The sequence below is a fragment of the Neodiprion fabricii genome, chromosome 2 (genome assembly GCF_021155785.1).
Source record: "Neodiprion fabricii isolate iyNeoFabr1 chromosome 2, iyNeoFabr1.1, whole genome shotgun sequence".
Lineage (NCBI taxonomy): Eukaryota > Metazoa > Arthropoda > Insecta > Hymenoptera > Diprionidae > Neodiprion > Neodiprion fabricii.
In genome coordinates, this window is record NC_060240.1 from 15,509,544 (window position 1) to 15,523,670 (window position 14,127).

The window sequence follows — 14,127 nt, forward strand, 5'->3', positions numbered from 1 at the left end:
TGTCTGCTCCTGAATCGCTTCGAAGAAACAAGCTGGGCAGCAGAAGTAGCCAGAATCCTACAACGTCTTCGCATCCAGACGCTATGTATAACACTCGACGAGATGCGTATAAATAAATGCATAATACACTCCCACTTCTCCAACGCTCCTCTAACCGTGCATGGAAGATTTTAAAAAATCAAAAGAGAGCAAGTGGGATTTCAGACTTAGAATGCACCAGACTGGATTATTTCGAAGATCTGGATTCAGATAACAAGTTTCCGTGTTCCAATCGAAGTTAGAATCTCATCGATCACTGTGCGTTACAAATGTTCGTATTTCTAGATTACTTTCTTCATGCGGTAAATGGTTTGACGTACTATAGAATCAGCCTGCAGCCAATCATGAGAAGATTGAACTCCACTGTTCCATTTACTCGCATACAACAGTGACAACGGGTATGGACCTTTCGCCAAATTTTCATTCCCAAATGGCCCTCCGCGTGATTTTCAACCTGGATTTGTATTTTGCTGATAAAAATTGTAAGTATGAAAAATTGATGCCAGATCTGGGATGCCTGCAGTGCATGAATCAATATCCGAAAACACTCGTGTCTCAAATCGCTGTGCTTTCAAAGCTCATTTTTTCACAGCACAAGAAATATTTCACTATTGTTCAAACAAAATAATATATAGAATAGTAAATTTTCTTTGTACTTCGTTTTTTTTTTCTTCTTCTAAGAATGAAGGAATTCTCGGTGGTTGATAATATCGACATGTTGCCGACTGCTGATTGGCGGTTCCGTTTGCATCGAGGGTCGGTACGAATGTTCGCAACACTGTGATGGCTTATCGAAAAGTGATAAAAGACACCGAGCAGTAACGGAAAGTGGATAACGTCGTAGATCATCGGGCACGTCGTCGTGTCGTTGTAAAATTGTTTATTTCAGAATGCAAGTCCGGTCACGTAACGTCGCGCGGTTTCGTACCTATAAAAATAGTCATCGGCCTCGTACTAGTCATTGTAGTAGTTCGCGTTGTCGAGCGACAGTTCTAGCTAGCTGCGTGCCGTTTCTTTTCAGCTAAAATTTTGGATCGTTGCCACAGGCGTTCACACCAAAGCCTCTCTATAACTTACCTACAGGTCGATTCATCCACGATTAAAGACTCCAATTCCCAAGAACGAATCGACTTCGTCAAAATCTGCACTTCTATTACGGAAAAAATACTCCCGGGGCAAACACTCAATTTTAAGTATGAACCCTAAACTGATCATTACGCCAAACTGTTTTTGAGTATTCGTCCTCAAGATTTCGGAGTTACTACTCAATTTTTAGGGTGGTCCTGGAATTTGTTGGTTACGCCTAACTATTTTTATGAGTGAATCTTTGACGTTGAGTTTCGGGGTTAACCCTTAATGTTGGATGTGTGAATTTACTCCCAAAGGTTGATTATCCTGAAAATGCATTTCATTTTTTTCTCCATGATTTATCTTTTTATTTCTGACAATTTTTCGTCGGGTTAGTTTCATTAAAATAGATTAAAGTGCATTCCCTTGAAAAACTAGTACGGAGTTTTTGTAATCCACATGCTTCAAATCTTGCGTTTCATATTACTGAAACATTCTGTAGCTAACGTTCTGGATCCATTACAGAGCGATGAGCAAAGAAGTTATGTATGAGTTGGACAGCAGAAATGTAGGTACAGGACGACAAGTTTACACCGAGATGTCTGTCTTCCGATTGATACGTTTACATCAGCGGTAAACCCTGACGGATAATAAACGCCTCTATAACGATATTCGTATATGTATGCTTGGAGAAGTAAACTCGCGCGTTTCATCACTTGTGCGTATCAAATAAACACCAAGCACCTTTCGTTTTAAAAGTTCAAACGATAGAGAAATTATTTTATGTCTCCGAAACAATCGTTCTGACTATTCATATAATCCCGGTGATTAATCACCATGGAATTTTTCTTTTCCCAAATGATTGTGTATCGAAAGATATTTCAGAAAAATTGAAAAGAACAGGGTTGCGAAAATTTGATAAATCAATCTTGCACCTTACGTAGAACTAATTTCATAAAATCTTTACGGTTTTTTGGCGAACATAAACATTTCTGTGGCTGTCAGCAGGTCGATTTTGGATCTTCTTTATTCTCGTAATTTATTTCAATTATTATATTTCGTTATTCATTCATAATGACGTAGAAAGTGAATACGGAATTTGTGAACGAGGCAACATGACCCAGGATAAATTCACAAAGTGTTCCGCAGTAGAGAAATGAAATTCTCAACCATTTTTCCCACTCTTGCGATGCAAAATGGACCAATATTTTAAGGTTAGCCTAAACTAGACCTGGACGGGACATTTGAGTCGAAAAATCCGACGTCTGAGACCGAAATTAAACGGGGAGAGAACTATGATTCTAATTGTATAACGGGAACTGAGAACTGTAGAGAAGAGATATTATGTTGATAAAAGAAAGTGGATTCACATCCGGACCCAATTTCACATTCCTTTAACCCAATAATAACTGAATTTCCATAGACGACCCTACAATAATCAGAATGTCAAAAATTGTATAAGAGGAAACCGCAACCCCGGAAAATTATTTGCACGATTTTTATTATCAAGAAATTCGGGAACACTGTATAATTTCAGGATTATCTGCGTTGAGTGTTGGAATAAATTTGAGTAATTGTGATCATAAACTACAAAGTTTTAATAAACTTGGCGATTGAGGAAACAAGTTCCTATTTTAAGAGATCGGCAGTAAATATTCTCATGAAACGGAATAGTTTTAGAAAAATGCAGTCGACGAACTCTCAATTGTGATATGCAAATGTAATTGTCCAGGGTTTCCAACCCTCTGTAACACGGTTTCATTTTCACCGGAACGAGGCGTCGTGGCAATTCATGGATGATGGAAAAAAAGGAAAACGAATAAGGAAAAGGGTAATTGAATCGCTCGGGAAATAAGTATTCCCTTTATAGGACATGAAAGTGAATCGATTGAAATACGCGCGATTGTGATTAGCGATGGAGGATAATGTAAGTAATCGGAGCGTTGAAACCGGTGCACATGACATGCAATCGCATCGAGCGCAGAACTCTAAGGTTCAGAGATAAAATCAACATGGCGTTGGTGCAGCGTGGCACATGGGCACAAACTGCGTGGATGCTTATGAATATCGACGATAATAAAACGGTAATGCCTCGCAACGCGACGACGCAATGCTCAAACTAATTTGTTATTCCAGCTCGCGTTGCCATGGTCTAGTTAGCACGTGACTGTTAATCATTCAATAACGACATCTAAATGAAATCGAAGCAATAGTGCAAACCCAGTACAAACTCTGCAGTGACTTTCCAACAACTTTTGAATACATATACGGTTTATTTATGAGTAAACGTCGCAGTATGTTGTGTTGCCTATCACTGAGGGTAAAAAATATCGGTAAAACAGACTTACCGAGACATAATCACTTCGGTAAAGTCAAGCCATCTAATCACTTTAACGTCACTCCGAAACGCGATCACCGAACGCTTCAGCACAGATTATAAGCGATTGAACAGCAGCTTGAACAAATCCACACAATTTGGCAACACGGGGCAGTTCTAGCTCACCCGAGAGGACTTGAAACGGTCTGTTTTACCGATGTTTGTTTCCCTTAGGGGTTGGCAATTAAACATGCAGCGGTGCTTACTCGGAAACAGCCTGTATTCGACCTTCCTCATAAACACTGTATACTCATATTTTTTGAATGGTTAAAAATACGATCAGCACGACTTTCAATCGACTCAATACATACTCGTAGAACATTTAACGACTCTTTTTATCTTCTGAAGCCCATGAGACACCTTATGTACCATACTAAATTCGATCTGATCGAACTTTTGTAAAAAACGGTGTACACCTTGCTCGAAATTAATTTCTTCGTAGATCTTTTCATCAATTTTTGTCCTAGTTCAGTGATTCACTTATGCTTGCATCGAGTGATTCAAGTCCTAAGCCATGATTCAATAATGTGGTAATTTTGATCATTTTAATAGCCACTTTAACGTTCCTTGTAGTTTAACCTGGCTTCAAATAGAGGTTGAGGACAACTATCGCACTGTGTTCTCCTTTAAGTGTGGAATGAAGGAAAGGAATTGAAGATACTAAATCGATTATGCTTACCTCCATGGTCTGGGAGTGATGCAGCGACTTGATGGCGTTGATCGCGTACTGTTTACTCGCGAATGTCACGAAGGCACATCCTTTGCTCTGACCGGCAGTGTCTCTGAGGACAGTGCACTCTTCGATGGCACCATAAACTCCGAACATACTCCGCACGTCGATTTCACCGTACTTCTTAGACAGCATGCCGACGAATAACTTCCGTTCTGAAAAAGAGATTAGACAACGATTATACGAAACGCGTAAGAACGAGATCAGCATTCTATTGCCCGAAAATGGAAAATGTGATTCATAAAATTGGGTTTGATGCTGATTCGTATTGTAAAAAACGACAAAAGCCGATTGACGGTGAACTGGCGAAGAACCAACAAATTGCATTTCTTTAGATTTTTTAATTTCATGTCTGAGGTATTCGAACAATTTTTCTCACCGACGCGCAATGACAGGCTTCAATAAGTAATGAAAAATGACAACGAGTAACAAGAAACGGGAACGAAGACGCCGGCGTTTTTGCCAAACGTGACTAATTCTCTACTCAATATTACAATTGCCAGATGAAACGAGGCAAAGACAGACGAGTGATTAGTTTATCGTGACGTGTAACACGAAAGCGAAACAACTGAATTTGAAAACAGACTATTTTATTTTCTTTCGGGAGCACCAGTGGTATTATTGTTTCTATAAAAATCGCATATTTATTAATGAACCTGTTCGTTCCCAGAAATTAAAAAAAGTAAGTAAAAATGAGAATATTTGTTTTTACCTACATCAGAGATTATTTTAGAAATTACGGAAAGTAATTTAACCTTCTATTTATTTAAACCGAGATTAATAAGAAATACGAAATTGAAAACCTAGACAGAAATGAATAAATTTAATAAAGAGTTAAGGTAACGCACCAGTTCAATATTTATTTAGGTTGAGCAGAAAAAAGCGAACGAAAAAAAGTTTTGAAAAAAAAATGAACAGGAAAGAAAGAAAGAGAAGATATACAAATAGACGAGGGAACATTCCGACGGAAAAAATTATCTCACATATATGTTGTATAAAAAAAATCAATCGAGATGACCAAGTGAAAAACACTCAATCACCTGAGAAAACTTAAAGGAGGCGAAATGAAGGCCCAACAAGCGTGACCACTTTGCAGTTAAGTGATTGAATAATAACGGGCGTAAAATTTTTTGAACAGTAATTATATTATAATCTCGCTTTCATGAAAATATCAGTGGCAAAAGAATAATTGGCAGTGAAGAAGAGCGGAAGAAGGGCGGTTAAAGTTCCTGAATGAGTATACCGATCGGTCAGAGAATGTGAGAAGGATACAAGGAGAGAGAGAGAGAGAGAGAGAGAGAGAGAGAGAGAGAGAGAGAGAGAGAGAAGAGAAAGGGAGCACGCTTTTCGTTCAGAAGCTGGATTCGATCCTCGGCGTATAATATAGCTCTATATATCGGTTTAATTAATTTTCTACCCTCGTCAGAAGCCCCAGTTGCGAATTGTTTGACCTGCCCCGGCACTCTCGGCGGTCAGTTAATTTCTCCAATAGCGAGAGGCGTGGGACTGGAGAAAATTATTGCATCCGGTTGAAAAACAGGGGTAAAATATTAAAAGTGACGACACGACAAAAGCTTGTACAAAAATATTCATAAGATGGGGTATGATTAGCAAAAGAGAATATAGAGGTTTACTTATTTTATTTTATTCTTTACAATTTTCTGAATCGGTGATGCAAAAATAAGCTATCAGGAGACAGAGAATCGATTACTCTAGGCTGCTTCTATGTGTGCAAAAGTTGAAGATTTCGTGTTTCATGAATGAACAGTGAAAGTCTTTGAAGAGTTCGGACGGCTTACTGATATTTTTAATGCGAGAATCAATGAAACTGGTTTCTTAAAACGTGTTGAATTATCTTTAAAAGTGAAGTGCCGAGCTGTTAACGACTTTGGTTTTTTCATAAGACTTTATATCAAATATCAACCGACTAATCGTGCATAATTTACATGTTAGTATTCAAAATAAAATTAGTGCATACGAATTGAAATCCGAAACGTAACAAATTGTAAATTTTTTGATTCATTTTTCAACACTTGTTTTTATTCTTGTCATGATTCGGATTGCATAAAATATTGCGTAAAGTATCAAAGTGATTGTAGAATTTCATCACTATAAAAAAGTACAAATTTCTATTAACACCGGTTTAAATGCGCTCAGAGAAATCATTGTCAAAGGTTTCACAACTTTCTATCAATTCCGATATTTTTCTACCGATGATTTGACAATAAATAAAAATCGAGGGTGATCAGGAATCGAATGGAATTCGAGGAAACGATCCACTTCGCTGTTTGAACCGTGATCGGAAAGAGTCTACGAATCGGGAAACCAGAATCCATGTTTTTTCTTCGCACGTAATTTTGGGTCTGACTTTCCACCGGCAATACAACCCACACATATAAGTCACTAATTCAGGCAGCAGTATTTCGGATGCGGTCATGCATCTGAAATTAATCAATACCCGACAACGATCGCCGAAGTAAACCCCGTGGAATTGGAAACACCCTGAAAATCCATCCACGTTACGTCACGAGTTCAAAACGTTTCGAGCGCCGAACGATCCAACAAGCGACCAAAACCGGAACCGAAACCAAAACCATTGTGCGTTGCGGGGCGTGTAAGCACTCATTAGGGAAACGAGACGTGCCCGCGGAAATATATCGCCGTGCAGGGACAGCAAAGGTGGACCAAACCACGCATTCATACGTCATTAGAAAATGTCCTCATGACGTCCGAGTCTGGTTGTTGGCGCCATTTTATCACCGCATAACCTAAGTTTTTAATTATATTTGAGGGAAATCGTATTTGGAGTTTCGAATTACTCAAGTCACATAAATTAATTAAACATAATAATATATACGTTCAACGGTTACCTGTCAGCCTGGTTGCATTGATTTGATTTTTCTCCACCAGATGACGTACTGCAAAGTGACAATCGCAAACAAGAGAGAGTCGAAACAAAAGAGTGACGTTGGAACAATTTTTTACTTCTATTATAACTTGTACTCGGAAAATTTTTATTTCTGCATTTCTTTGTAAAATAACAGATTTTATTTGATAAATACTGATGATGCCTTCAAAATTTGTTTCAACTTCGCTTCTTTTTTATCAAACAGAAGTCAATTTTTCAACAGGTACGTATTCAAACAGGTTTTTTTCTGGCCGTGACTGGACAGAATTTCATTTCGCAGTTGAACGATTGATTAAAACCGCAAAACCGCAATTGATAATTATATTGATTGGTATCAGAATACAGTTTTTTTATTCTTGTTTTAACCTACATTTTACTGACAGACTAGATGGATTCTTTTACGTTTTCACATATCGGTATAAGTTTGCTCCTTCGATAATCAATGATTGATGCACAACTTCAACGAAATTTATTCCAACATTTCGGAATACCTTGAAGATCGTTGAGTCAAAATTTAAGTCAACTTCATTAGTAGGTTAAATACTTTCGACCTTTCTAAATTAATGGAAAGCTTCTCGATATATTTTTCAGAAGATAATTGCAATTTAAGGAGATTGAAAAAATCTCGAGTCGAAACTTGTGAGTCGACTTCTTTTGTAAATAAAATACTTTTCACCTTCCTCGGTTAGCCACAAGCCTTTTTCTATTTGATCGTCAAATCAGCGTTTTTGAAACAATATTGAAAAAATGCTTGCAGTTTTGAAAGGGATTGCAAAAGCTCAAGTCGAGACTTGAGTCGACTTCATTTGTAGATAACATATTTTTCACCTCTCTAAATCATCTAGAAACTTTTTCTGCTTGATCATGAATTCACCGTCTTTGAAACGATTTTGAATAAACGATTGCTGTTTCAAAAGGAATTGCAGAACCTTGAGTCGAGAATCGAGTCAACTTTATTTGCACACAGTTTCACGATTTTCTACTTCCATCGAGTCATTGACCTAGCAAGCCGGAACAGCATTCGTTGAAACTGCGAGGCGAGGGTGAGTTACAGCTACAGTATCGAGTTACGGAAGGTCCATTTGTTCCCTGGAAGCCGTTTTCTCGTGTAGCCGGTTCGCGCTGCGGCGGCTATTATCTCGCGAATATAATATCGAATGGAGAACGGAAACACCGGGCGATGCCACGTTGGCATGCCCATCCCCCATAACCCAGAAGCCAGGGAGTGGCTAAAGCCGACAACCGACCCCGTGTTGTTCGAGTGTCAGCGCTAATGGTCCGTTGTTTGTACTGTAAACTTAATTCTCCATTTTTCCCTCTCTCGTCTCGTCCGCGTAAAGAATTCCCGTCGATTTCAACTGGCTCACATCTCCGCAGGTCTTTGACTTTGAAGATCTCGAGAACGTGTTTGAGACACGCAGGAAGATCAGTTCGTTTAGATCTAACAGATTCGCATCGTTGTTACCAGGATTATCTTGGTCAGTTTCGGTTGAACGAAATTTCAGTATTGACATTACGCAAAGTTTGATACTCGTAAATTAGGAAGTAAGGGAAAACTGGATTTCTTATACTTGTGAGAATAATTTGTAGGTTATGTCGACTCTTTAGATGTCAAATAATATATCGTTCATGCATGTAATTGAAAAGTTTACGATCATTGTGCAATCAAAGATCACTACGCACTTGGAAAATACTGGTACTTCATTTTGTTTTCTGGGTTAATTTGTATCTTATAATTATATCAAAATTGTCCGTAATTTTCGCCCCTAAAACTCAACACTGTTTTCGACCTTTCGGAAGTCAAATCAAACTATTCGCCAATTAATGATTCAAGCTCTTCAGCATTTGTATCAACGGAAATAATCTTCGGTGCAACAATTATTATCAAGTTCCTCTATGATTTGTGACTCGCCACTTTAGCTTATAGCTGGCGGTATTTTAGAAGGTCCTTTATTGCTCCAATTTGAACAATGCGGAGCGGAATTAACTTGGTTAGCGTAATTCCTGACGTTGGGTATATTAGTTGGTAAATTCAGCCGGCATTAACGAACTATGGATACGTACATCAACACCCCAACAACACTGCAAGCAGAGAAATATATTTTACGAGGCGCAGCGGCACCGCTTTCGATTATTCCACCCTCCATATTGCGCCGAAGTCTCTGTATTTTAGTTTGGGAAATAATTAGCCCATGTAGCGGTTTCCCTAAGCCAAGATGAGTAAAGACAGCAGCTGCAAATTATATCCAAAGTTCGGCGCAATTATTCAGCATAAGCGATAAATTTGGAGTAATTTTTGTGCGAAAATAATCGCGTGGGATGCGAATAAGTAATTCTAACGGCAAGAACAGAATAATTCCAAAGATTTTGCGAAGTGTAATGAAAAACGGGGGAGGAAATGATTACCGGCCAGAGCTTAATGCCCCTGTACAACAACTAATTGTGCAAGAGAGCAAAGTTTGGATGCATTAATGAAGCGATTATCCGAATTAATTGCATTCCTGAGAAAGTCTCCACCGGCGGATCGGGTATTGAGGTATAAATGATTCAGTAGCGGTGATCAAGTCTGCAGAATACGAGAAAGTAGTCAGTCAGTTTTCGATTCAAACGGATATCAGCAGTCTCGCGATTAAAGTTATGTCGACAAATCAGTCACTGGTCAATTTGAGGAGAAAACTGAGAGAGGAAGTTTAGCGCGTAGGATATTCTACGCGACATTAGCACGTTGCCTTCTTCGATACTCTGGGACTCAGAGAAAGCTGATGTCACGGATGTACGTGAGCTGAGTAAGACAACGTTGACATTGTGCAATGCGTCTGAGACACGATATCAACTGTTTCGAAACGATGCAAACTATTTCGAAACCGATGTATCGATCATCTCACAACATTTAAAAAATTTTGAACATGGCTTTTGGTTTCGTTACGCATGTGACAAAAATACACAACGCGATAAGTGATAGAACCAAGAATATAGAAAGGGAATAATAACTTGGGCGGGCTTACACCTGAGTGAATACCTCGAAAAGAGTGACCGCAGAGTCTCGACATGACGTCACATCCTGGAAAGATCGCGAGACTCATACTAATGACTTGTAGTGAGGTGTTCTCTGCCCATTGTCAGCATGGCATTGTACACCTTAGCACACTTCGTCTTTCTGAGCTAGTCAATGGCGGCTCTGAGATATTTTGCGTACCGTATTCATTACAGAGACGAGTCTCATTATACTGGAATGCTGAGGGCGTAATCACTGATATGGCACTCCTCCATCTTACGATGCTTTTCGTAATTGCACTCATCGTCATGCCGACTACGCCCAAGAACTGGAGGAATGCATTCACGTTTCATTCCATGTTCTTCACTGGACGTCGATTCGAAAAGGTGAAAACAAGCTGTCACCATTTGTTTGTCACACCTCGGATATCAGGTGACATTACTCGACCAATCGGAGAAAGAAAAAATACTACCGTAACAGTCTGTTCAACCTTATTTACTAGAATCTTGCCACTTCGATTTAGATATGATTTTCAACATTGTGTACTGTTCAACAGAGGAATTTTCCTCGACATGGACTCTGAATTTGGCGTCTACCAAAAAGAAGAACCCGCGGCTAGTGGTGGCGTACGATTCTTCCGATGGAACGGTCATAAACGCATTTGTATGGAACACGAAGCGTCGAGTTCCTTCCGGTGGGCCTCGACTGCCGTCCATAGACGGAGCCTTGCGAGTCTTCTGCGAACGTTGCTTGGGTCACAATTTCAGCGTTGTCCGCTCCATGATCGTTTGCTACAGGAAGCATACATTTTTTTTTGGCCCAAGGAGAGTAGAATCGACTTGACTGGTTTCACGGCAGGTTTTATCGTCTATTTTGCTAATCAGATACGCGCACATAGAGTTCTGTTTACTTTTTACCTGGCATAACTTTTCCTGTTGATCGTTATAATTCGTTAATGCCGGAGAAAAAGAATCCGGTCAACTGCGATGGGTGTTGAAAAATTATCACTCGTGTTTGATTCCTTTTTCTTGCAGTATTTTTTATTCATTTTTTGTTATTCAAAGTGATTTTCAGTTATTATTTATACAACATCGGACTTGTTCAATCGAATTCTACTCATCTCACAAAATTTCACTGATTCGCAGATCTTTACTAATGAATTTAGACTGTACCGAGATATTGTCACAAGGCTTCGAAGAATCTGCGAGACATCAAAGCCTTGACTGAATTTTATTGAATGTTAAGAATCACAATATTTCACAGAATTTCGGATAGTTCTAGAAGCTTTATAAAATTTCGTGTTCCTTTAATGAATTTCCTGAAACTTTTGATAGATTTCATAAGATTATTCACGGGAATTATTCAAACCTTTTGAATTCATTAGATATTACGAAGATTCGACGAGACTTTGAGATAATTGTTTAGCTTTTACGAGAATTATTATTGAGACCTCGTGTAAGATATGAGCTAAGCAATTACAGAGAATTCATAAGATTTCACAAAACTTTGAAGACTTTGCGCTGAATTTCATTGGATTTTGCGATTCGTAAGATTAATCTTATACTTACCTTGATTTGTAAAAGAGACGAATGTTTTTAATTAACCTTGTCTACGATTCGTACAATCTATAAAATGTTTCGGTAGCTACAGTACTTACATTCGTATCGCATGTACCATGTACTGCAGTGGACGGTAGTATTTATGGTCGATGCTTAATCAATTTATCGGGTAGATAGGTAAGCATTAGCCAGTAATCTACTCAGCTTCGTTATCCGACGATAGCGTGTTTCGTTTTGTATAAGTTCAAATATATATATATTTATATATATTTATAATATATATATTTATTTATGAACACTGTGTTAGGTATGTCGGAAGTAAATAACGTGCAACAAAGGCCGAAATTCTTCCACATAGATATGAGTTAAATCTCAATTAGTTTCGTGAACACGGGGTGATAATAATTAATAATTTCCATATATGAGAAGAAGAAAAAGAAACTTGCCAAAATACAAATTTGAATACCAAGCTGTGAGAAGTGGTGATAACAGCTTTTAAATTGTCATTTACCCGCATAGAAAAGTATATCAAATATGCTTTTATCTCATTTTCGATACTTTCTTATTTTTTCATTGCTCTCTACACGCTGTTTGAGGATGATAACATATTTCAACCAACGCAATACTTAACGCGAAGATGCGTATAAATGCGAAGAATGAGTTATCAGCATCATTCGCCGCGTGTACAGGAGTACATTTATGCATCGAATAAAGAAAGTCCGGTTGATGCGGTGTTTCCGCTTCTGCGTGCCGAGAAGGAAGGGCACAAGAATAAAAAAAAAAAAGAAAAGAAAAAAATAAAGAATGATGATACCACGGGATGAAAATGGCGTCCGGTACAACTTGATTGATCACCCGGTGGCTTTTAAGTCTTCGCATTATATCAGCTGCTCCTTCTTTTGTACGGCGAAAAATTTTCGAAAGTAATTCGATTGAAAGCCAACATGTCAGTTTTATATCAATCTTTGACGTATAGGTTAAGTCAGCTTGAGTTTGGTTTGGTCCGGTTAAGTTAGGTTAGAGAATCGATTCCTGATTTCTACAAGCGCGCGTTACATCAACCGCCTAGTTTTGTACACGAGGAATAACTTGTGCGACCAGCGACGCTCGGTGACAATTAACAGGACGTGACGTGCGTTCTCCGGGGTTAAAGATCAAGGCACCGAGGGCCATGTTAATGCGGCTAGTATACCGTCAATTACAATATAAACCCCGTCAAATTGCAGTTCGTGACTTTAACGCGTTGTGACTTCTGTCTTCGGTGTGCAAGAGAGAAGTTTACAAGGTTCATTTCATCTAAGGTTCACTCAAGTTTCACAAACGGTGTCCATAAGCACGACGTATGGCGTCGAAGAAACAGCTGATGGTTCAAATCGTGATCCATTTCGCAAATACTAACGTACGGAAAAATTCCTGCAAGCTGTTGAGCTTCTATTTTGCTACACGGAATTTCTGATTGCTGGTAAGACAGAAGGGAAAAAAGAACGGTCAAAAATAAATACGATCATTTTCTTGGTTACTGATTTTTGCCACTAGACGGCAACCCTCGATGTGCTAGATGCCGATATGTTTAATTCAGGGAAGGAAAAAAAATACTAGGGTATTATAAATTTGTATAAAATGACATGAAAAAAAGAAAAAAAAAACAAAAAACATTACAGAAGCAAAAGAAATTTATGAGAATTGTCAACCGTATAGGTTAAGTAGCTGCTTTGAGGATTCGACTTTAGAAAATTTCAATTTCTATACGTCGTGTCGAATGAAATATTTATCATACAATGAATGCCATCACTCACTGTGATGCAAATGATTAAGAGTCAACTGTCTGACTCCTTCGCATATTGTATACATCGCCGAGACACATATCGTGGCAACGACGCAGTGAAACGTTTTAAACTGTTCAAACAAGTACCTCATACGTATATTGTGTGTATACCGAATACTTCGTGTGGTAATTGTTTACCGTTCTATAACTGAAGGAAAATAATTTGAAATCAAGTCGAGATATCACACGAGAAAAGTTTTTTTTTTATGTCTGACAGTAGAAAAGAAAAACAAAAATTGTTTTTCAGTTGAACTTGCAGTTGAAAAACAACCCAACATAATTTTGCAGCATCTCAGCTAACTCGTTATATTTTGAATGGATAAATTCTCTTTTAATTTTCCAATTCATTCAATATCAGTCCTGTAAGTAGGTATACGAAAAAACATATTGCGAAGACAGGCACTCTACTCGCTGCATTTTAACCCGATAATTAGGGGAAATTTTGATTGAAGGGTGACCCAAGCATGAATCCCATTCGGTATTTGCACTGGTAGGGTCGAAGTTTGGCAGACTAGGACTTACTCATCGACACGCCTGCACACGCGCAGTGGGTAATTACTTAATGGCCGATTAGTCGACGCGTCAAAGGATCGGTAAGCCGCATCGCTGACTTTACTGTTTATCTG

The 14,127-nt window shown here is 38.5% G+C and overlaps 1 protein-coding gene across 13 annotated transcripts in view; it reads right to left on the reverse strand.

Annotated features, from left to right (window-relative positions):
* Positions 1-14,127, reverse strand: part of LOC124175082 (CUGBP Elav-like family member 2) — a 378,071-nt gene that overhangs the window by 30,190 nt on the left and 333,754 nt on the right. For all 13 annotated transcript variants that reach the window (XM_046554951.1, XM_046554952.1, XM_046554961.1 and 10 more), the window contains one exon: positions 4,164-4,369. In XM_046554951.1, the coding sequence (XP_046410907.1) occupies positions 4,164-4,369 (206 nt within the window). The remainder of the gene's footprint in view (positions 1-4,163; positions 4,370-14,127) is intronic.